The sequence below is a fragment of the Oxyura jamaicensis genome, chromosome 9, assembly GCF_011077185.1.
Source record: "Oxyura jamaicensis isolate SHBP4307 breed ruddy duck chromosome 9, BPBGC_Ojam_1.0, whole genome shotgun sequence".
Classification (NCBI taxonomy): domain Eukaryota; kingdom Metazoa; phylum Chordata; class Aves; order Anseriformes; family Anatidae; genus Oxyura; species Oxyura jamaicensis.
This window is the reverse complement of record NC_048901.1, coordinates 20,569,486-20,594,501: the sequence shown is the minus strand read 5'-3', so window position 1 is coordinate 20,594,501 and position 25,016 is coordinate 20,569,486. Positions and strand designations below refer to the sequence as shown.

Genomic DNA, 25,016 nt, shown 5'->3' with positions numbered 1-25,016 from the left:
GTGTGCCTCGGGGTGCCTGTGTGCCTCGGGGTGCCTGTGTGCCTCGGAACCGATTTTGAGCAGCAGGCTGGTTTGCAGTTACAATGTGATGTGCAGAAGTGAGACTGCTGGGAAGTCATTGGAGTAGCTTTTGTGCTTGAGGTTTCTGCTTGGGTGTAGCTAATGTAAGCTTAATAAAATCATTGGATATCTATTTCAGTTTTGTTGTGCTTTATTCACTCAAATTCAGTGCCATTATCTGGCTGCAAGCGCCTTCGGGGCGTGTTGGACTCCAGCCCTGTGCAGGCTCCTTCGAGAAGTTTTCGTAAGATTCCCTGCTGGAAAACCAGGGGAAAGCTAGTTGTCCTCAGTAAAAGGCTCCTTTGTGCATCAGCTCGCGCGCTTTTTTCTGGTATTTCATCAGAGCTATTACAAGTTGATGAGTTGTGCTTGCCTGACGAAATGAGATGCTCCCGCATGATGCTGTCTGACCTCAGCCCGGTCTCAGTGCTCACCCCCGTGTGCCTTTGAAGTTCTCATGCTCGTGGATGGCCAGCCTGGCGTCTGGGCCCTCTGTTCTTGGTGTAATTTTGTTGTAGGCTGTCCGGCTCTTTGTTTAGGCCTGGTATTTAGTATGACAAAGCAGAACAAGCACATAACTCATGAACTACAGAGTGGCACAGATGCTATCGTGCACCCAGTTTGTGCTTTTGGCCAGGTGGGTAAAAGCCATCGTGATGTGAAATGCCCGTCTGTGGCTTGAAAAGGACCTGCTGAGGTACAGGTAGGCAAATGCATAATGCCTAAGGCCATATTTCGATATTCCAGCTCATCCCCCAGCTGAGGGAGGATCCATTTTTACCATTTGGCTGTTCCAAAATTATAGACGTACCCAACGTGTGCGCTGCTGGTTGGATTGCAAAATGCATCTCCCTAAAATAGTGGAGTCTTCAAAACCGTGAGGTCAAATTATAGGCCCGAATAACTGCGAACTACTGGAAGTTCCGTAATAGCATTACGTAGTATTATTAATCTCACCCTAGTTTGGGGAAACTTCCATTAACTTCACTCCATCTCCTCTAAAATGGAATACTTCCGATAATCCCGTCTCTAAAGTTGGAATTGAACATGCAATTGTATTGCTGTTCGAAATAAAAATCAACCGGAGGGGAAAACCCGCTGGTTAATTCCAGCGGTTAAGTTCTGGGGGGATGTTTATGCTTCCCAGCCTGCTGGAGGTAGGATGCAGCTGGTGGTAGCCGCGCTGGGAGCCAGGCGGCGCGGTGGGCAGGCGGCCGTCGCTCTGTGCCACCCAGCTCTGGAGGTGGGCGTTCTCTGTAATGTTTTCTCTGCTGCAATAGATTCTTCCAATCGCATGTATGTGCTCCAAACTGTTACGAATAAGCCCGTCTGGCTGCTTTCAGATTAATCTACCGTGTTTGCAATTAAACGCAGAAAGAATGCTTTTACGTTTAAATGGTTCCTCAGACGGATGTGAGTGAACTAAACTAATGAACACACATCGGACAAGACAAATTCCAGACTGTTAGTGCCTTGACCAGCCATCTGTGTGCATACCTCCAGGTACTGCTCATGTCTCAAGAGGCTTTTCTACATGAACAATTATTACCACTCCTTTCTGAATTCAAGTGGCAAGCCATGGCAAGAGCCTCTTGAAAGCAGCTACATTTACCGCAGCGCTTCCACCGCTTTTCAGCGCGAACATAATGGTGTTATGTGTTTTAATTAATCTGAAATTTCAACATGTGCTGTATGCAATACAACAATAGCAGACCGGGGCTGTGTGTAAGCCCTTTCATCCCTTGCATGCAAGCCCCGGCGCTGCTAATGGCACGCACACCAAGCGCTTCCCATTAGGAGCCTTCCGAGTGGCTCACGCACTCATTTCAAATTCTGAGCGCCTGAGTATGTCCCTAAATAAACAAGTTTGTGGGTGTGTGTATACGTACTCTGTGTGGACATACGGAAACATACCTGCAATTTTTCCCTTAGCTGTTTTTCTCTGGGGGAGGCAGTTCGAAGCCTCTCTGGAAGAAGCACCGCTTCCTTCAGCTGTACCAGGCTCAGCAGCGCTGTGATTTCCCACACCGGCCTTTGACAGAGTTCTTCAGTTCCACAAACAGGCTCCTGGAAAATAGCAAATGGTTCTGTGAGTGCTTCTTTTTAAGGAGGGATAATCTGTGCTGCAGGTAATGGCTGCTGCGAATGCCGAAGGATTTCCTTATTTTGTGCATTTCGCTTTCTTTCCTTGCCTGGGCTTACCTCTAGAAATATTTGAGCCTCCCCAGTTGCCAGAGCCTGTCTGACATTGCTGTGGGGCTAGCTGGGATTCCCTCTCACACCAGCCCACGATGCCACACATTTTTTAATCATGGCAATGCTATCTTAAACAATTCCTTCGTGCTCTTACCCGGGCTACGACAACGCAAGTATTTGGGGTTGATGCAACAAAGCGGGCTGAGGAACCCGCATTGTGCTCAGCCCAACTGTGCAAACGAAGGTGGAGGGCAGGGGCTGGCCGGGTGATGAGGGTGCGGATAAGATAGCAGGAATGCTGGCTTTCTGTGCTCATGCAAATGCCAGCTTCTGAACGTGCTTGTTGGAGAGTCTGGTGCGCCCCAGGGCAGGCAGAAGGGGAAAAAACAGGAAAAAGAGCTGGTGCAGGCAGAAGCAGTCACTTTTAAGGCACTGCTGGCCACTGGATCTCTTGTAGCTTCCAGAGACTGGATTTTGACATCACACCTGGGCTAGCTTGTCCCCATCGCTGTAAGTTACCAAGGAAGTTTGTGCTGCAGTGGGTTGCTTTCAGCAAGTGCTGGGCAAAAGGCGGTCACTGATCCCGTGAGAATGGGAGCAGAGGGCTTGGGAGAGGGGCTGGTATGAGAACACTCACGTGTGATACGTTTAGATTTGTATTTAACACACACACACATAAATAAATACGTATTTAGCTCTCCATGGTGGTGGAAAGGAGCTCCCATTAGCCTATCTAACGTGATGTTCTAAACCCAAACAAACTTGGTTCTGACGCTTCTGCCTCCGCTTCTCTCCCAGCCTCAATGGGGAGTGTTTCACAGTTCTGAATAATTAGTTGAGAAAACTTGTTGCAAGAAAACTGTTTCATGTAATAACTTCGGTAATTTCAGGGGATTCTGATAAAAAGGAGAATGCTTGATTCAGAAGCTTCTAGCGGTCTGTACCATACAAGAGAAATCTGGCCTTTACAGCAGACAGTTTCAGGGCTCGATATCTAGAATTCCTCGTACTTTTGCCAGGTTTTCTTGAATTAGTTTGCCTTAGCCGGAAGAGGTTCGTTGGCTTTGTAAAAGAGAAAAGGTGGGAAAAAATCACAAAAAGAACAATGTTCTTGACTTATACCCCCATTAACTGCACGGGCAAAACCTTCTAGGAAAAGTTGGTCTTGGTTATCTTCCTGCGATTCAGTCTGCTTCGGAATTTAAGGCTAATTCTGACGTAACGCCGTGGGTCATATTAATTCGCCTTACATGGAAATTGGGTTCAGATAGTTACACTTTGTTCTGCTCTGTTTCTTCTAATTTTTTCTCTGTTGCCATGTGTAGCTAATTTATGCCTTACTAATTCACATATTGAATTAATTTAGCAGAGTCATCTCGCTGATCAGTGCAGGACTGCAGCATTGAGTCGAAAAATCAGGTCTGCAGCGGTGACTTGCAGCAACCCAAAGGTTTGGAAGCTCGGTTTGGGGACAGAAACTGGAACCCGGGCGGTTGTTTCCACTTCCCCGCTCTAGCAGCGGTGCGGGCCGTGCTGTGATTCCCGTGTTCCTGGAGGGAGCAGACGGGGAAATGCAGCCTCTGGCCGAGCGCTGGCGTTTCTGAGCTGCGTCCCAGCCAAAGCCAGGGAATGTAGACGCACAGGAAATATCTTTTTTAAATTTAAATGTAGTCAGCTTTCTAGACAAAACCCCAAATTTGAGTTAGTACCTGAAAAAAAAAGGTTGTGGGTTAGGATTTGGCAGTTCGTATTTTAACTGAGGAAGAGTTCTCATATCCTGAAATGCGACCTGGCCCTTTGAGCCCTTGTCTGGGGTTTTCTTCCAGTGATGTTCCTAAATTTACAGGAAAAAAAAAAAGTGCCTGTGTTCAAACCTCTTCTTTGTATGAGTGAAGCTTGGTTATCTGAGCAGCTCCCGAGGTGGGGGGAGCTCGGGTTTTCAGGAGGGGTGTGAATGCATGGTGAATAAATCTGTGTTAAGCAGAGTGTGTGAGAGAACAAGCTAAAAAGCCATGGGAAGCAGCTTCCAAAGCTGCTTCCTTTGACATGAAGCCTGCCACTCAGCCCCGCGGTAGGTGTTTTAACCCTGTCGGATCTCACTCTGCATGGAGCACCTCTGTGTGAAACACTGCTTACCTAAAAGTAAAATACAAGCGAAGAAGCCTGTGGCCAGCTGTGTATTGTAGCCAGCGCTGTCGCTGGCGGAGCCGTACCAGACCTGACAAGTGAAGGGAGCCGTTCTTAGTTTGTCCTTTCTTCTTTTTTTTTCCTCCCAAAGTGAGGCAAGTGTAGACATGGCTGTGGTGACAAACCATTAATAAAGCAAAAGGAATGCAGCTGTAAAACTTTAAATAATGACATATAGCAAATAAACGTCAACATATTGGTTGTTGTGCCTGGAATGGAAATATTACTCGGAAAATATGTAGCTTCCAGCTACAGTCTGGCTTTTTTTCCTTAAGAAAATAGAAATGGCGTGACGCTTCCAGTCGCGGGACTTTCGGATGGATGTGTCATTTGCTTGGGGGCTGGGTATTGTTTGCCACGCGTTTGGAATAGGAGCTATTGAGCTTGCATTTTTTTATATCACATGACTTATTCATGTATGAATATATATCCATATACCTGTGTGTGTATATACACAAATCCTGTATAAAGGCAATGTAGGTAAAGGTACAAGGAAGTACTGACTAAATGAATCTATTTCCACTGAAAGCAATGAACTCATGTTCTCACGGGTGTTCACTATTAGCCTTTTGTAGTGCTTTTCTTAACCCCACGCAGTTAAGAAATGATTCAGCAGCTTACATTCTCGTATTCATCATTAAACACAAGCACGTAAACAAACAACAGGACCCGAAACCAACCACACCCCCACACAACACACTGCTCCTTTCCCTCACCTCCCCCCAGCAAACACCTATAATTTTTAGTTGTGAACATGCATCTTTCTGAAAATCAAAACCTGAGACTTGGAGGTACTGAAAACCAAAAGGTTTAGGAGGAAACTCCAAAGACTGCAAAGCTTAAGGATGGAAAATGGGCCGGGCCGGGCGCCTGGGCTGCCGGGCAGGCTGCTAGAGCTGGGGCTGTGCGCCCTGTGCTGCTAAAGGCAGGGGGTATTTGCCACCGAGATTTGAGCAGAATCGAGCTCTGATCCCATCTGGGAGCACGTGGTGGCTGCCCTTGGGTGCGGGGTAGGATGAGTTGTTCGGGGCAGTGGTGCTGGGTGAGGTCCCGGCCGTGCCAGGCACTGCGGGGATGGCTTGACAGGAGTAGGGCCGGCTGTCTGCTGGAGCCGCTTCCCAGGCCTTCTGAGAGTCTGTCCTGTAATTACAGCTCCAGCAGCAGGAGACGTTGCATGTAGAGATACATGAAAATAGCCTGCCTCTATTTATACCCCGGGGCGGTGACGATTAGCAACGCCGCGCTCTCACGCCAGTAAGCAAGTCAGAAGGAGCTGGGCGAGCTGTGCCAGCCTTGGTGCTAGGGTAAATGAAGATTTAAAATGGTTTTTGGGTGTGTGGATGAAGAAGCAGGGCTGAGCCTGCGTGTCTTCTGAGAAACAATCACGCTGCTAGCCCTGGTACCGTGTGGGTGGGACAGGGGTGGCCGGAGGGTGCGGGTGGTGGGGTGCCAGCTCTACAGCATTTGACTCGTGAGCAGGGTTTTGCCTGTTGCTCGTTGCCAGAAATTCCCCTCTTTATATCCTGGTGGTCCTGTCCTGGGAGGACTTTGGGAATCTCTGGCATGAGAGAATAGGGAGGTTGCGTGACCACTACATCAGGTTGGCTTGTGTAGGTTTTGCGCAGAAGTCTACGTAAGCTGTGGGGTTAGGTCATCCATTTTATTCACTAAAGAGGTGGATTATTGCCCCATAAAACAGTATGATGGGGCATACCTTTAATGGGTGACTGTTAATGTGGGTTTAAGGCTTGTTTTTACAGAGCAATGGTTTTAGTGATGTTTAAATAACACATCAGCGAGCTGTTAGGAGGGAGGGAGCGCTAAAAGCGGTTCCCTGCAGGCTCTGAAGTGGGATCTTGCACTGTGCTCTGTTGCCCTCTGTAGAGTACGAGGTGCCCAGTGGGGCTGTGCCGCCCCTCCTGCTCCAGCAGAAACCCTTCTCCTTTGCATCGTGATTAAGTGAAAGTTTGCTATTGTGCTATAGCCGTTGGTTCTCGCTGTTACAGGGCCTAGACAGAAAATAACGCTGCTTGGCTTTGAACTGTGGGGATCGAGTGACACGGATGGGTTTCAAGGGAAACGCGTCCTAACTGTGCAGGCACTGTGTTCTGCAGAGCTGGGGCAGCAATCAGGATGCTGATCGGTAGGAGCCGAGCAAATCTCCCTCCGAGCATCTCGGAACTTGCCTGTTTCAGCTCTGAGATGGGGGCTCAGGTTTGCAGTCGCGGGAAGGAGTGGAAAGTTTGTTGAAACTGGCCGGTTTGTTTTTTGGAAATCTCACACAGAAGCTTGACTTACCCGTGATCTTGATCTAACATTTAAAGCCTGCTGATTTCTTCAGTGCCTCATGTGTGCATCCTGTTACCACAGGGGGTGTCCTGCTTGGGTTGCTGCCTTGACGGCGAAATCCACGAAAGCACACGAGGGGCTTGCAGAGTCTCTAACCGATGCTTCTCTTGCAGGAAGCCCGTCGAGGAAAATTCTCCATGAATGTACGTCACAATGATGATGACCGACCAGATCCCGCTGGAGCTGCCACCGTTGCTGAATGGGGAGGTAGCCATGATGCCTCACATCGTGAACGGCGATGGATCACAGCAGGTCAGTGCGCTCTGCAGAGGTTGTCTTTGTCTTCTGACAGCCTGGAGGTTGAAGCTGATGGTTGGTAAATTCCCAGGCTTGTCATCTTCCTCTTTGTAGCACCCCTGCCCGAGCAATTTTTCTGTATTATTCAATTTAGTTCCCTCCTCATTTGAGGCATTTCAACAAGGTATTTTAAACGAGATAGAAACAAACTCCTTCATGAATCAATACAAAATGTCATTCTGTTACTTCTCATTCCATTGATCATTTGTTCTTCCCCCCAAACTTATTTTGAGCTACACTAACCACAAAGGAAGAATGATTCCCCTTTTCTTCCAAGTCTGTTAGCTTATCTGGATTTGCAAAACAAGGCAGGATTTTCATTGCTGTGATTTTTTTAGAAGTTTATTTCTGCACCGTGTGCTGCACCTTGAGAAAATAAAGCGAGCTTGTAATGGCTCTATTCACCAAGTCCATTATTAATATGCTTAAGTGAAGGGATGGTTTTACTGATACCAAGTACCATAATTATTCCTTAGGCCCTTTCCTCCTTGCTGCATTTACCAGGGCGGACTGTCCAGTGGGTCCTTGTGCATTACAGAACGAATAAATGGAGTGCTTTGCTTTGAGGTGGGGTTCTAAGTCGAACTTTGAATTTCCCCGTCAGTGATGATTCAGCAGCCTTGCCTGGCAGAGGCCTCCGTTGCCTTTAAACCAGCTTCTCATCCAGTGTTCTGGAGAAAGAATTGCTGATGTAGTGCAATTGCATGCGCTGTGCTGCAGAAATGTGAGTCAGCAGAACGGTTCTGGGTCAGGTTCCTCTTCTGCACGTGTGCTTGTTGGGTGATGGTTGTAGACCTTCAGTGAGAATAGTTCCTATCTCATGTCTTTAACTGCTTGTAGATGGAATACCAGTTTTCTGTCCGACTTTATTTTTGTGCCTGTAGCCTGGTTATGCCCTCATATGTTGCACTGCTTAGGTGCCTTTATTGCTTATCATTTTCACCCTGTTCCCGAAGCTTTAGGTAGTGTTTCCACTTTTAAAAACTGTAGTTCTAAAATTGAATGAAAATGGAATAAGCACTTTGCTTGACCTTAGCGTAGTGTAGCAGCAAAGGGACTGCATCAATTGCTTTTATCATATTTCAGTTGTTGCATGCTTGTTGAAAGAGCTATCTCAGTTACTTGTAAGGCAGGAAGAGTTGTCAGATCCGTTCCATGTAAGAACGACTTCCTTAATAAAGATGCTTACGGTGCTCCATAAATAGGTGCAAATTTGACAGGGACATGTGCTTGCCCAGGGTGTAATTACAGTCTCTTAGAAGCTGTGGCAGACAGCATCATGGCCCAGCTGGTGAGAGACAGGGCACGCTGACTTTGAGACTGCAGCGGGGCCGATGCACAGATCCGTACCTCCTCTCCAAAGCTGACGGTGCCCTTGCTGTTCCTGGTGAGATGCTCTGGGTGCACTGGCTGTTGCTCACCCACGTGCTTTATTAGATAAGTGAGCCTCAGCTTCACCAGCACGACTCTTTGCAGGGCTGTGCTACCGCTGTTCTTAGGAACTCCGAGCCTGAGAGAGATTTTTCTCAAAAGACCAGTCCCTGAATGTAGAAAAGAGCAGACTGAGGCTGGTAAAATCCCTTAGCTGTTACCAGCAGCCAGATGGAGAGTGCTGCAGGAGGGAGTTCTGCCAGTAATCACTGCTGTAGCATAAGGCAATTGCACAGGAGCATTTAATTTATTTATTTTTAATCTTCCTGGGGATAAGTTGCATAGCTGTACAGGGCAGAGCTGAGACTGTCTCTGCCTGCTTGACGGTAATTCCTCTTCACTATGCTACCCAAAATGGCATTTGTATCATCTCCTTTTTTTTCCAAGTTTTCCATACTTAATTTCTACTACTGCTTCTGTATTTAATGCTCTCATGTCCCTTCCAGAGCTGCTGATGCCTCTTTCTGCTTCTAAGCTGCTTGTTTTTGCACTGTATGAAGTGTAAATACAGTACATTTTAATAGTTCATAACGCATTTGTGAAGAGCCTGTGGCTGGATGCCAGATAAGCCCTGTGATGCCACCTCACCCAGCGGTGTGGAGCCTGGTACACCTGAGCAGAGAAGGGAAAATTTGCTTCTGTGGAAATCCTTTAAGGCAGATTTTTCCCTATGCTAAAGCAGTGCAAGTGGCTGTTTGACCTGAACAAGGAAAAGGTTCTCTTACAAGTGGAACTATTTTACATTAAGCATTGGGTTGCGTTTCACTGAGTGGATGCAAATGAATGTCTCCTGCTTGCTCCTACTCATGGGTGATCTGCAGCAAAACATGCAGAAGGCAGTGCCTTGTTTTAGTGGTGGATTTCCTTGAGCGTGATTAGAAAAGGTTTGTCTAAGTTAACAGCAGCTCCATGAGATGGGTGCGTGCCCATGGACCTGATCAGGTAGCGTTCTCTGTCTTGTGTGTGACCGTTCACCCGCTGTGTCCCCAACTTCGTATTCCTGAGCCTGAGCCTTGAGCCCGTGCTGGATGCAGGTGGCAGGTCCCTGCGCCTCTTCCCCGGTCCCGTGACGTGGGAATCGGTGGCAGGAGTGAGGGCGATGCGAGTGACACGTGCTGGGCTCGTCCTGAAAATGCAGTCTGGATGCAGCAATTACTGCCAGACTGGGCACGTGTGTTAGTATAAATATTTGTGCAGCTTCATACCATCAGTCAGCGTTAGCAAATGTGGCTGCTTAAATAACACGAGTGGCATTCTCAAATGCAAAATGCATGGAAGCGTTACGCAGACTCAAGCTCTCTATGGCGATGCAACAGCTTAGGCTGGGCTTCCACGCGAGGTGGATTTACCAAACGTCTGAGTATTTGGGAGGGAAAGGGGAAAGCCTTTGGGACCGTGCTGCTGGCACAAGCGGAGCTGTGTGTGCAGGAAGCCGTGGGGCTGGAGCTCGCTGACCCTCCTTGGCAGCACCAGGAAGGGGCTGGGAAACGCTCATCCTTGGGGTGCTGGTGCTGTAAGGGACACGGGGCAATTAAAGATTCTGTGTGTTCACTGAAATAGAGACATAACCCTTAGACTTTTTTTTTATTACTTAGATTTTAATTAAAAGTTTCAGAAACAAGGCATGCTTTTGAAGCATGGAAGAGGAACTGGGGTAGGAAGCTGCAGCCCTCCTGTCTGTTAGGCTCCTTAATAAGGGACCGGCTTTAGAGCTGCTAACATACAATGCCAATGAGCTAAATAAATATTTTTTATGATTCTCTGCGTCTGTGTTCAGGTTGCTTTTTAACTTTTTGTTTAAGCTGAGTGGCACTGGCCTGCTCTGCCCTTCCTGTGAGCAGATGCCTGTGTCCTGTTGTGGACGATGCGTGGCTGCTCGCAGCAAAAGAGCCCTTCGGTGCTGTCACTTAGACGCCAACTGTTGGGAGGTTGGGGCTGGGATGGCTTTGTGCCTCTTATCTGCTCTGAACCATTCATTGTGGTCTGGCTGCTGGATCAGATCCACCCCGATCAGCCTTCTGAGAAATTATTGTTTCAGACAAAATAATGGCTTTCGTATGTCGCTCCTCTGATTTCCAGCTTTGTGCTTTAAAAATGTTGCAGCAGTAATGGATTTCTGTAGGATTACTGTAATTCAGAAGGTCACACAGGCAATAATTACCCTATGCATTTAGTATAAGGGCTTCAGAAACACAACGCTAATTCACATTCTGTCATCCCAGATTGAATGATTAAATTCTGCGTGCAGGTGTCCCAGCGTATAAAGACTAGACCTACATTTTGGGAGAGATTTCACAAAAAGATGTAGATCTGTGTTTTCAATGTGTACCGAGATTAATTCAGATATTGAATCATTTTCTAGCAATGCAGAGTTAACAGGAGTGTGTTTAAAGTCTTTGAATAAATTTCACAACCAGCAAGAGCATGGAAAAAATGGGGTCACTTGCCCCCAGTGAAACTCTTCATTAGGGAAATGAGTCTAACCAGTAAATTTTCAGACCACTCCCCCTCCTGACTTTAGACACCTGAAAATTAATAAAGAGGAGTGCAGCTTGTGCTGAGCTTTGCATGGTGCTTGGTAAATGGAGCCCAGAAGTCCTCCTGCTCTGCAGCTGTTGAGTCCCCCGCGTTGCTTTGGTGCCCACGGAGCTGTCAGGATCAAGCCCCAATTAGCTGTGGGTTGAAATTAAGACAGGCAGCAAGGTCTTGGGGTATTAACGTGTTTTTGCAGTCTCGCAGTAGCTTGTGCTAAGCTCACCCCCTGCCAACCAAGAGTAAGATGAGTTTTACTCTTTACGAGACCCATTTTACTTGCACGAAGGGTGTGGGGGATGTGTTTTGACACTTCGTGGTCTGGTAGCATTGCTATCTGCAGAATTGAGCAACGGGAGACAAGGCGTGATACACTGATTTTATTATCATATTGTGAGTTACACAGTTTATTAATTAGCTTTGTGTTCAACTGCTGAACTGTGTGTCTATGGATTTTGCCTAATTAAGATTTGTTATGTGTGGGACTGAAGGATACAATTAAAAAAATGCAGTGGATCAATTCCCATTGTACTGCCAGGGACTTGTGTTGCTGTGAACTTGATACCATGGCATGGCCTGATAATTCCTGCAGTCTGCTCTGAAGTGTGGTGTCTATAAAGATTTATGTCGGCCGCTACGAGCATTTAGCCAGGTTAAACACGCTGTCAGGGGTTCGGTGGTGGAAGCTGCCATTCTCACCTCTGCACAACTAAGTTAAATCTTTATTTCGGCTCTGGAGATTTTGCTGAGTAGGCAAGCTTTAAATCTCCTCTGGTTCCTGAACCCTGCTGGTACCTGAGGATGTAGTTAGTTTGGTCAGTTCCTCTCCCCACCCTGCCATGTGGCACCTGAAGTACTGGTAACACACCTTGGGTTGAAGAAACAGTGAAACAAATGTGTTTTTTCTTTTGGCAGGTCTTTTTGGTTCAAGTCAATCCAGGTGAAACCTTTACAATAAGGGCAGAAGATGGAACCCTGCAGTGCATTCAAGGTAAGAGGCTACTGGAACATGCAGATGAGCATCTGTCTGTGTTGTAGAAAAACTTGTCTTCTAATCTCTACAAAAATGTCATGCAGCTGTGGAAATGCAGTGAAGCACTTAAGAGTGGGAAGTTGCAGACATGACTACCATATGTGTTGTAGGATTTTGGTGTCTTAGAAACAAGTCATGAATTTCTTGCAAGTTCAGGAGCTCTCTCTTCTTCTTTAGTTCATTCATCAGCATTTTTATAAATATGTACATTTCCTTATAACCAAAGGGTGAATACAAACAGTTACCGAGTTAAATTTGAAGCTAGTAACAATTAAATGCATATCCACACGCATACAGAAGCAATTTTGTTCTCACAGGCATCAGGAGTGACAGAAAGTCAACAGAGGAGTGCAGACATGGCAGAGTGCTTGGAGAAGTCAATTGGCTTTGAGCAGAATTTTTAATTGGTTCTTTAAAACCAGAGCTGGTTAATTATGTGGTATTGAATGAAAACATTTAAGCACTCTTTTGATTGCTGTTTTTTCTTCCCTGTAAGGTTGTGTAAATATGATAAATTGTGTTTCTCTCCTTTATAAGAGGGACCACACAAAATCTTTTAACAGGTCTGAAGGGAGAATTGACAAAAGACCTTCCAGATTGTCTATTAAGTACTATAAAAAAGAGGTTTCTAGCTAGTAGCAAATACAGCTTTGAAGGGAATCATATAATTGCTTAGTTATAATGCTGTCTACAGTAAATACAAAAAGGTTAAACCAGTGTTTAAAGAGAATAGACTTTGCATACTGTTTTCAGTGTTTGTTTTTTTTTGAGCTTATAACCCTATCTTTTCTTTTGAGAAGGGTGATGTTGCCTTCCCTGTCCTTTCCAGCTCTTAGGTCATTAAGCAGCAACCTCACTGGGCTACTCATTCAAAAACCTTTCCTAAAAAAAATAATAGTACTGGATGAGAAAGAATCAATCTAATGATAATTGTCTAGCTAGCAAATTACCCCTGTATTTTGACTGTGGAATTCAAATCCGCACAAGACAGACTGTTTCTTGGACTGCATTGAACCCTGAAGTCATACTACTCAAGGATAATTATGCTTTTTATTAAAATTTAGATTAGAAGAGGCCTCTGGAGGTCACCTTATCCAACCATCTGCTTTTAAAGCATCAGAGTGGGACCAGTGGTGTCCCCTGTGTGTGTTTGAACCTCACGTGGCACGCTCTTGAGTCACAGGAGGAACATCTCTGTGACTGCCTCCCTCACATCTCTCGTTGCCAGCAGTGGGTGGGACTCTCAGGAAGCGATGCCTCTGCATCTGGGTGGCACCGTGCAGAAGGACAGCCTGTGTCTAAAAGCTGACCTGCATTTCTCCAAAGGTTAGCCTAATGCTATGGCCTGAAAGATTGGGGAGACAATCCTACTAAAATCCTAACTATGCAGAACATCCTCTCTGTGTTTTGGAAGCATCTCAGATTTAAAAATGTCAAAATAAATATGAATATGATATTTTTATTTGTTAGTTATCCAAATACTTAAACCAAAACCAAACAAAACCAGCAACAACAAACAAACAGCCATGGATCGACATCATCAGGAAATGCTCTTCGGGATAAGGTCACCCAAGTGAACAGGATGTGTGTGTCCATGAGCTGTCTGGATGTACCTAAGAGCTGGATATTTTTGTTATGTGAAATTTCATCCCCATGGAAATAAGGAATTAATAGTTGTTTGAGATAGATATTACAGAAGCTCCTCTGAACACCATCCAGGATTATTCAGCATAGATGAGCAATAATAGCAGCAATTTAAAACTACTTGTTGAGATTTATAGCCAGCATGCTGTGTGGTAAGCAACTGGTCCTCATGGCAATTAACAGAGTAATAAAGTCAGGTGCTTTTATTTGACATGAATGCTTTTATATTGGCTAGTACATTATTCTTTTTCCATTAGAAATATAATTATGACAACATTTATTTATATTTTTTCACGTTTGAAGTCTTGTTCAGGCAACATATTTAAATGAACGCAACTTGAAACCTCTTTATTCTGTATTTCCCGTAATTTAACCTATTTGTGCCAGCAGGGCTTGTTTGGTGCTCGTCAGCAGCCTTTGATAACATTCATTTAGAATTCATGGTGTAAGATTGTCTCCTGGTTTTTGGTAGAGCTGTTTGTTTGTATTGATTGCAAAGCCACACGTTTATTTGTATGTGCTGTTAAATTCTTGCTGAAAATTCCAATGTTCTTCATGCTGGATTTTTGTGAACTCTTTATATTGCTGAACTAAGTACGTGCTTCAAACGTGGAATATGATCTGACTGTAATGCAGTCAGATAAAATAACCCCCCAAACGCTGAGAAACGAGGTATTTGTATGCTTCAGAAGCCAGCGGTGGCGCTGGGAGCGTGGCAGGATGGCCCCTTCGTGCCGTGCTGCACTCCGTGGGTGCTGCCTATGCCTGCAGCTGCTGAACCTTGGGGGAAGTCTTCACTTAAATGGAGCTCTCAGCACCAAACCTCAGCTAAAATAGAGTATGGTTACCTTTTGGTTGGATTTGACTTGTTTGGGAAGTCCTGTTTTCCCTCGTGTCTGGCTGAAGACTGGCACAATGCCCTAAGATCTCTGGTAGGAACTTCCATTGCTGCATGAGAACAGCGTTACATGCTACATTACTTAAAAGCACAGCAGAGTTGGGGCGTAGCTTGCGGCAGTGGAGTTTTACCCTAGCATCCTTGAGTGCTTTTTGCCCTGGAAGGCAGCAATGCCAAGGTGTCACGTGCAGTGCGCAGTGGGATGAATAATACAGACAAAATGAGTATTCTTGGCACAACTTGAATTTGCTTGTCAAGCACACGTTGAAAATGCACGTCCAGAGACCTTGATGGAGGCTGAATAACACTTCTATCTATTGATTGCACAGAATTGCTCAATTATTGCTAAATGTATTTTTTGTTGCCATCAGTCTAAATGATAGGCAAGCTGGGAATTATTTTCTACCACGAGCAAGCCAGACAAAGTTTGCTGTTCTGTAATTTTCTGCATGTATGCGTAGCATGTGAAAAGCCTGTGACAAAGAGGAAAGGCTAGAACATGTAGCAAAACAGCACCTGGCATGATTAATGTATATAATTCCTGGGTGTATTATATCTCTAGCGCATGCTGTTGGAAATAGGCGCTTGAAACTTATCTGCAGCCTGGGATTGTTCAATATCACAGCCTAGGCGTGGAATCCTGAAGCACAAAACTTACATAAAAAAACAAAAACAGTGAAAGGAAATTGTGCTTCGATCCTAGCATTGCATGGGCCAACAAGACTCTGCATTAAGTGGGGTTTTGTTTCGTGATGTTTTCAGGAACAAGGTGTAAATTTGCTGTGGAATGGAAGGGTTGTAGTGTGTTAAACATGAGCATCCGAGTAAATGATGCCTTTGGGTGGCGCATGGAGTGGCTACATTTTGTAATGAAAAAGGGATAATAAGCACACACAGATTACTGATATTGATGTTTGTTTCAACTAATATTTCAAGCATTTTGCTGAATGTGAAGCTCTGTAGGGCCTTTCTTTGTTCTTATCTTGTAAAACCAAGAATGCATGAATTTCTGTGCCGCTTTTTCCGCTTTTAGAGTTAAGCTTTTTTGCTTAGCTCTAAAAGCAAGCAGCTCAAGAGGAAGGCAAGAAGTATGCTAAAAATCTAGCAGTGGTTTCTCAAATGAAAGATTTTCTGGAATTATTATTCCTTTAATTTGTGTGGGTGGGTTTCTTCAAATAAATGATGAAAATTGATACTAGCTCAGGACTGTCTTTTTTAAACAAGTTTTTAACAAAAAAAGGATTTTCACTAGCAGATCTGGTGAAAATGAGAAGAAATAGAGAATATTAAGGACTAAAGGAGTGTAGATTTATGTAGGAGGAATGTGTATGTAAGAGAAAAAAGGCTGTTAGTGTCCAGTTTAGTCTAAGCAAACCAAAAAAGAAGTCCTTTATTTTTCCCTTTAGTATGAGATTGGAAATAAGGAAGTGACTCAGTTTCTTGGAGGAAAGGAAAAAGTTGAAAATAGATGGGACATCGTGTAAGCAAATGACTGATAGTTGCTGGGTGGAGGCAGGGGAGGCCGAGATTAGAGCAGGGAAGGGAATACCCGAGGGAGCTGGAGGATGGAGGGCCAAAGATGGGGACGAAAGAAGCCTGAGGAGGTGGAACACAAAATGCAGATTCAGACAGCTGGCTTCTTCCAAATCCTGCAAACTTGGAGTAAGCTGTGAGAATCGATCTACCTGTTGCATCGGCTGCTGAAAGCATTTCCCTTGCTCTGCAGGTGCAGAGGCAGCTGGTGAATCAGCACACCTCTCCTACTTGGAGCCGAAATAGCAGCAGCACCTGAAGTTGTGTTGCTTTGGAGAGGTTTCCTGAAAGCTGGAAGGGCGCTTGTGGTGGGAGCACAGCTCTGCTGGGAGAGCTGTGCTGGTACCTGGCTCGGGCAGGACGGGCTGGTTTTGGAAGGGGAAAGAAGTGAAAGGTTCGTCTGAAGTTCTGGCTGGCAGGCTGTTCTATTGTTGTTGCCTTTTGTTTTCTTCTTTCTTGCAGTATCTGCAGGGTTCTGATAAGTTGGTCCCGGGTTAAACTTTAAGCAATTGTTACAAGTGTTTTCAGAATAAGCTGCATTAATTAACACAGAATTCTGCAAAGCAGGAAGAAATGATGGCTTTCTTTATCTTTTACAGTAAGGGCCCTTTTCACCCTGATATCTTTTAAAGCACAACTCTTACTATTCATTTACATCATCACATTTGATTTGTGGTACTTGGTGTTTAGATTTCATATTTGATGGAAAAGTCAGGCCTCCAGTACTGAGGCCTCGCTGGCCTTCTTAGTATGCCAACGTATTTTAAAAAGTTTTTGATTTATTAGCATATTTTCCATCAATGGGCAAAAGAGGGCTATCTGCACAAGTCTCTTCCAGAAAATACCTATTGTGGAGGGCTACAATTTTGGAGGAATCACATGGTGCTCTTTTTTAATTCCTCTCTAAGCAATCTTTGCTGGATTTAGTCAAAATATTTCTTCTACCACCTGAACCAGCACCATCCTTTGGAGGTGCTGTGTCCCACCTGCTAGCTGTGCTCACCTCGGCGTGCAGGCGAGCTCCTGAGTGCAGCGCTGCCATGCCCAGGCTGTGGTTCAGTCCTGGCCCTTGTGCCGGGATGCTCTCCATGTAGTATTTCCAAGGCATAGCTATAAATCACCAGTTCTTACACCTAACTGTGTAATTGTAAGAGGCATAATTAGTGTTTTCTGCCTGTTTTCTCATCGGTGCCCCATTATGAACCAGGTAATAGCTGTGGTGGAGCCTTTTATCCTCTCTGTACCTGGTAGTTATTCCGTTGTTTTTCAGATATGGACATTTTGGCCTTTCAGCATTTGGTCACCTTGGGATAGTGAGGTTCTGCTTGTGTCATTTCCATCACTTGTGTTGAAATCTGTGAGAAGGGAGAGGAAGGAGATGCTAACTTGATCAGAATGGATTTTTCCCTTGTCAGTGAGCTTGTAGCACCAATCTCCTTTCATCTCATAGGTTTTGTTTTTAGCACACTAGAATAAAGCATAGGAAACTGTGTAAGAAGCCAGAAGTAAACAATAGGATGCTTTGTTTACTGTGAGCATAATCTTAGCTTCTCCCCTTTGCATCTGATAATGCTAAGAATAATCATAGGGGGTTTCTTTGGATGCATGTGGAATAAATCTCGAGTAAGATGCACCTGCAGTGGGTATGGTGTGTGGAACGTCCAGTCCCTTCAAAATCCCTTTTAATGCAGTATAGTGAATGAGTAGCTGTTGCTTAATGTAATTCCCTGATACAAGACAAAAATAAAAAAGAAACCTGAACACAGCTGAATTTTGGGTTGGTTATTCCTTTCCCAGTGTTAGTGTGAATGCTCTAGGAGTGAAAGGAGAGCAGTGCTGCGTGTGACACGCGGAGGAACATGGGGGCTCGGAGCATCTCGTAGGAGCTCGGCAGTGACCTGCACAGGCGTGCTGGGAAGGGAGAGCCTTTCCCCAGCCTCTGCGGCTGCGGGCTGCCTGCTGCAGACAGCCGGGATGTGACCTGGCACCAGCGCACGTCCTGCTGACGTGGCCTCTGCGGGAGCGCGAGCGGGGCGGCTGGGAGCCGAGGGGCGGCGGGAGAAGGGCCGGCAGGCTCCAACTCTGTGAGCGTACAAGTACAGAACAGCAAGGCGTCCTGCTTGGCTGCAGAGTAACACGTGGGCCAGCAGAGTTCATGCAGAAAGTTTGTCCTTTGGTAAAGCGAGAGAAAGCGTGGCTCTTCTGTATTTTTCAATTCCTAGGAATCTGCTGCTGGGAAATGCATTTATCTATAACGTTAGGACAGCAGACTAAAAGACAAATGATGGAGCGTATGGCCCAATGGGCCATGATTTCAAGCTGTTTTGGTTTTGTAAATGTGTAGGCCTTGTCTTTGAGGCTTGTGCTTTCTTTGGTTTACGTGTATATACCTACACCCAAGAGGACCAGCAGGTGTGATAAGTTTAAACTGATTTGAAGGGATGCTTTTAAAGGCAGTGTGTCATAACAGCATGCTGTAATCTTTTAACTATCTCCCAATATCTGTGGATTTCTTCCCAAAACATAGAGAACCCGTGTGTCTCTCTCAGTACAAAACAAACCCAGCTCTGCAGGAATGCTTGAGTTGTCTGTGTAGGTCCTGCTCAAATGAAAATAGTCCTTCAGCTGTAGAACCAGTACATTCCAATCAATGGTGTCAGTCTGTTCAAATCCAAGATCCACATTCTTTACCCAGTCTACTCGGCCTGCAGACATTGCAAACACATTAGTCAGTGCTTTCAGTCTTTTTAAAGTGCATTAGTGCAGCTACAGTTCTAAGTTAGTAAAGCAATTATAAGCAGCCTCCTTAATCTGAAGCAGTTATATTTCTTGGCCAGAAGAGTCGAGAAATAATTCTATTGGCCTTATTAAATTCCATTGCTACTCCTCACAGACAAATGTTTGGTTTCCTATCCTTTTTATTCGTTGGCCTTTTGATTTTGGTTCATGTTTGTTTTGTATACGCAATGAAAAATTCGTCGTGGTACAACACAATTTGCAGAGTTAGCTAAAGAGCAGAATTTATTTGATAAAAGCCAGCGTGAGCTGTTATAACCAGAAAGAGCTACTTGTATAATTTTGTCAGGAAGAGTCTCTTGGAGAGGGGTTAAAAAGAACAAAGAAGAAGGGAACTGAACACCAAGAAGGTGGACAAATGCGCAGGTGTGCTGGCCTCACTATAGCGTCATCAGACTTAGATAGGAGATCTGGGAGGTCCTGCATTTGGTGTGATGCTGTGACACTCCTCTCAACAGGCTGCGAGGAGAATGCTGGTAACTGAAGCCCTGCCTGCTCTTGCCAAAACCAGAAGTAGCTGTTGTGGCAGCTGGCATTAACCTTGATTTAAAGAGAATCTATCATCCAAGCACAAGGAGGCATTAACCCTCCATGTCAGCTCTGCCACGGGCTCATCCTACAGAGCTTGTGCAGTGCGTTGCTGGCTGTCACCCTGAATACACCTTACATCCTCAAATCACTTTGAGGAAGACCTCGGGATTTGTCGTCTTTAACCTATTCTTCGGTTCAGACTTCCTGGTGGAAAAGACATCACTTCTGTCAGCATTTACCTTGGATTCTGCTCACTTCTAAGGACTCCCGGTGTATATTTGGCAAATGAGATCTTTAATCACAACTGTCTGAGGCTGGAAAACCGTTTGCTAGAAGCAAAGCAGTGCTGCTCCTGGCTCTAATGATATGCTTTCTGTGTTTTAGAGTGTCAAGAACTATTTATTGCAGGAAATAAATTTTATATTCTCCGCAAAGCGAGTTTGCCAGTTGTATAGCTTTTATTAATTTCATGTGATCCATTGTGACTGCCTGAAATTGGCATAGCGGATATTTTTGATATTTATAAAATGGCTAAGGCAGTCATTTCCTTCCATGTAGTCAGACTTAACCCAGGAAGACAGACATTTAGCAGCAGACTTTAAATGCAGACTTCTTTTGAGTTGCCCATTTGAAGGATGAAGGGGGGGGGGAATCAAAGAGGTGTGGTGGTAGTTTCCAAATGCTTATACCTCGAACATCACTTAGGAATTGCTGATGAAGTTCCCTCCCTGAGGGAGGCTGAAGATACTGTGTTCACGTCTGTGGCAGCAAGGCAAGTGGTCTATCAATTGTAAAACTAAGGTAGGAGACGTAGTCTGGGGATCTGGAGGAAGCACACTGTCACTCAAAAGCGTTACAGGGCTTTTTATTATCCTGGTGTTTCTTCTTTCTAATCATACAACAACAAAACAAACCAAAAAACAACTCAAATACATAGTAGTAGTTAATTGAATTGACTTTAAATGTTGTGATGGTAAAAAATGTGAAATGGATTGTTTGTTTTTGCTGAACTTTGAATTGAATGTATTCCTACCATAAAAAGAGAACTCTGTAGTGGCTCTGTGTGATTCAGCTGTTGATCCCGCTGTTGGACTTCTTGTCAGACTTCTGGGTTGGAGAGCTTTCCCTCTGCAAGTCTAACCTGGTCTATATTTAGATATAGTATGTATGATCATATCCTTAAGAGGTTTATTTGTTCCTTCTGCACATTGTTTTCTCATAGGCACCGAGTCCGTGATACTGCAATGACTGTCCTTACAATGACTACATCCCTAACTTAAAGAAGAAAACAAAGAGGGAAAAAAAACACCATTCAACAACACTATCCGTTCTGAAATTGCGTAATTCTGGACAGCCTCAAAGTAGTATCATTAATATTTATCTAAAAAATAAATCTTGAACATGACTTTGTGTTCTAAAATATTTAACATTTAAATAATGTCCATACAGCTTTCAGGCAAAGGTGCGTAAGTAACATAGTCCATGTTTGGGTAAACATAGTCCATGTTTACCCAAATGTCCACTTCTAAGTGATGCACCTCTACAGCAAGGCTAGGCTCGATGTTATTTATAAAATTCCAGCCTAAAATTCTTAGAAACGTGCATGCTTTTGCTTGCCGCCTACCTCTGCTAAGGGCCAGCCTCTTCAGGTGCCGTCTTGGCTAGGCCACCACGGATGAACTTGCTGCAACAGCATAAAACATTATTTTTATCTCAGCAGAAGATATTATCTCATCATAACATTTTTGAACACTTCTAGCTGAATTGTTTTGAGTGTTGGAGCTGTGCCTGGAGAGGGGAACGAAACACAATGCCAGCCATTCTCAATTGTGAGGGCAAGGAGCTCTGAGCGTGGTGAAGAGACTGTGAGGAGTCGGGCGGGAGCGCAAGGGGCCTTCGGTCCTGGGCCCTGCTGACGGCAAGAGGCTTACGGCAGCGTCAGCACTTGGCTGATTCCTAGATGTTGATACATTCACATGTGTAAAAATAGAATTAAATATGGCCCTTGCATTAGCTTATAGCTGGTAGTGATCGGAGCATGGTGGAAACGTTCATGGCCTCTGGAAAGTGGCAAGCGAGCGCTGCCGGTGATCTGCCCGCAGGGCTTTCACGGAGGGTGTATTACGCTTACTTCACAAGGTAGACGTGATTTGCCTCCCTTGGGGGAGAATTCTGATATTTTGAATGTTTATCAGCCATCTGCGAAATGGAATGAATGTAATTGGTGGCTAATTGTTTGAAAGAACTGTGAAATACAATTACGAAGAGTTAAGCTGAAACAAATTGTGTTTATGAAATCTAGCATAAGAAATACTATATTAATCCTGCCTCAATACCAGGAAACAAAATTAGTATAATTAAGACTATCATATTGTAATTTTCTTGGCGACGAGATGCTTTGGCTGCTGCCTTTCTATTTTAATGCGGTTGGAGCAGACTGGCTTCCTGTCAGGTGGTGCCTCCTGCCGCCGCTGCCAAAGTCATTACAAAATTACTTTGTTTACTCCTGTCATTGGACATAGGAGATGCTACTGTTGTTGACTGGAAAAAGTGCTCTAAATTGTGCATTTTGGCTATTTTGTTGTGGCCACAGAGTAATTTTGCAGGCTTTGTTAGGCCATGCTTTGCCGGTCCAGCTGGAAGCCCCGTTTAGGCAGGGAGCTCAGGCTCTGAGATGCCTTCTCTCAGAGCATGGCTGCTGCTCGCTGAACCATGGGCGTCTATCTTCCTGCTAAGGAAAAGATTTGGGACTTCAGTGGTGTTTTGTGAACTTACGGATTGCTACCTGGAGTTTCACTGAAGGAGCTCTTCAGGTTGCAGATTGCCTTCCTGTGGCTGCCAGGCGGGTCAGCAAGGAGAAAGGTCAACAACAAAAACCTACATCTTCTGCTTAGCAGCGCGCAGGAAGCTCTGCACTCCATCTTACGTTATTTTGTAGGTTTTAGTGGTCTCTTTTATAGGTGAGACAGTGCCAGAGAGATACTGCCATGTCAGCAAATAGTTGTAGTTAGGGTAGATGAATAGAGGAGGTGAATATTGTAATGTTAACGAGAATCCAATTACACGCTATATGATGAAAAGTAAATCAAGTAACTTGGCTATTTATATTTAAGTAAACTTAAGCACGTTTAAAAAGATCTTAGGAGTAGCAATCATAGCTATTTCAATGCCAGTAGAGAGAAACGTAAGGAAAGCATTTGCGGCTTGGCACTTCTAAATTAGTTTTCTGTTGCACGTGTATGGCTGATGAGATGGTGGATTTGTTGTGCAGCGTGCTCAGGTCAGAAAAAATGAGTATGTAACGGAGCTGTTATTGTTGCAGTTTGTATGTCACTATTGTGAACGCATTCAATTAAGGGATAATTAGCATAATGCCTGCTTTGATCTCTTCTTAATGGTTTAATTGCTTCTCTGTGTTAAACAAACACTATGCTTATTTTACAAAATTTTCCCTTGGGAGCTTGTCACATGGAAGTGTATGTGTATTTAAGCACCCAGAATAATCATATATTTAATTAAGCTTCTCCTGAATTTTTCTTTTGGGATATTCTTTGTTACGAGCTGCCTGAATGGTTGGTTAATGTGTCACAATAGGCTAGGTAGGAGTGATAATGAAATTGTCAACTGGAAAACAACAGTGTATGCTAATGATCCGATTATTATTCCAGGGTCATCTGGCTGGCAGTCTTTGTGGATATAAATACCAGCATACATTTCCCTGTACTTTGTGGAATGCTTTCACAGATTCAAAGCCCTGTGACCGCTCCAGATGCGAGCGCTTGCCCTCTGTCTGTGAGGATTGCCCCGGCAGTAGCAGAATGGGCAGCAGGTAGCTGTAGACGAGAGCGTCTCCTTCTCCTCATGCACTCAGCTGCTCGCCAGATCCGTGCCCCTCTCCCTTGTGCCCTGTGAAGTCCCAGGGCTGGCAGGGCAGAGCTTCCTGGCTTGGCTGACTTGTTGTCCGCAGGGACTTGTTGCTGCAATGATCCTGAGCTGGTAGGCTGCCCTGCAGCACACCCGCAGCTTCCAGAGGTAGCGATATACTTGCAAAGCAGTATGAAAGTGTACTGTCTGGATTTTTTCATCCTTTTTTTTTTTTCATTCCTTACCGATTTTTAATGACTCGTTCTTTCTGTATACGTCACGTAACAACACGCGTATCAGAGTTTCCTGGAGATTGCAGAAAATAACAGAAGGAGTAGCCATATAATGTTTAAAAACCTCTCCTGGCATGGGTGAGCTTTTACAAAGAAGCATACTTGTAAGGGATGTTCAGTGTCTTTTTTTTTTGCTTGCCTGAGCTTCCAGAAGCGGTCTGCTCTGCCAGGGTACTTGAATTCATCATGTGTTTTATCAGGATTTGCTTCTTACAGAAGCTCTAAGCAACACGCAGCCTCACCGGCTGGCTCCTTTGCAATGTGGTGTCCCCTGTTTAGCGGTGACATTATTTAGTACAGGAATTGAACGTTTTCCAGAGAGTTCCCCAGTTCCCCAGCCAAGGAATCTTGGCTCCCAAAATCCTTCTGGGGAGGGTACAGTTACTACATCAACGGGTTCTCCCTTTCCTGCATATGGGGTGTTTGCCACGTTAACCTTCAAATGGTTTTAACTGCCGAGTTAATTAAAAATCTCATTTAAATTAAAATCTCATTTAAATCTATCGTAACTGTCTGTTACTTGCCTAGTAGTGAAACGCTAACTCTGGTTTCCAGATGTAGCCCACTTCACGATGGTGTTTGGAAATAACACGTTAGACAACTTACCTGATGCTGTTTGGAGACTGATTGCAACGATAAACACTTACGAGAGTCATCTCCCTAATTGAGGCTATGAAAATGCACGTGTGTGGGTGGCGGTGGTGTGCGAGTGTTTTAGTATATGACCAGAAGGGGACACGGAGAAACCTTTTACGCTGGTAGATATGAGTGTGCTGCTTTTGATGAGCATACAAGCAGTAGCAGAACTTTTATCAAACTGTAAGTTTCAAGTTGTTGTTGGAAACTTACAGTTGTATTTCTTCAGCACATGGCAAGATAATAAATTGAAAGAAGAACTTGTGGTGAGGCATGTGGAAGTGATAGACATAATTATGGCTGTAAATGCAAGTAGTGTAACAGTAGTTCCAATCAAGCAGAAATATTTGTCATGCAGAACATATGGAAGCATCCTGAGTGTGCTTTAGTGTAAGCCATGTGTTTTTTTTTGTTGTTTGTTTGTTTTGTTTTTTTTTGTTTTAAAAAGGCCCCCCAAACTAGTCTCAGTCCTTCAGTTTTGCTGAATTTTTCTCCTCCTCTCCACTGCAAACTAGTCTCAGTCCTGCTGTTTTGCTGAATTTTTCTCCTCCTCTCCACTGCAGCAGTTGCTCTGCAAGTGGAGCAAACTCATCCAAAGGGCAGGGTGTGTCCAAAGGTTTTGCAGTTTCTTTATTAATGCCTTCTCTGTTTGAACTGTGGCCTTTTATGTGTTCAAATGGCATTAGCTTGTATTTTTCTCAAGGTGAATCTAAGACTAACATTTTGTTGACAAGCA

General features: G+C 44.6%; 1 protein-coding gene across 1 annotated transcript in view; it reads left to right on the top strand.

Moving 5' to 3' along the window:
- The window catches only part of FNDC3B (fibronectin type III domain containing 3B), a 178,688-nt gene that overhangs the window by 28,117 nt on the left and 125,555 nt on the right, over nt 1-25,016 (top strand). Inside the window, exons 2-3 of the mRNA XM_035334452.1 lie at nt 6,906-7,044; nt 11,968-12,043. Of these exons, the coding sequence (XP_035190343.1) occupies nt 6,934-7,044; nt 11,968-12,043 (187 nt within the window). The 5' untranslated portion in view covers nt 6,906-6,933. The remainder of the gene's footprint in view (nt 1-6,905; nt 7,045-11,967; nt 12,044-25,016) is intronic.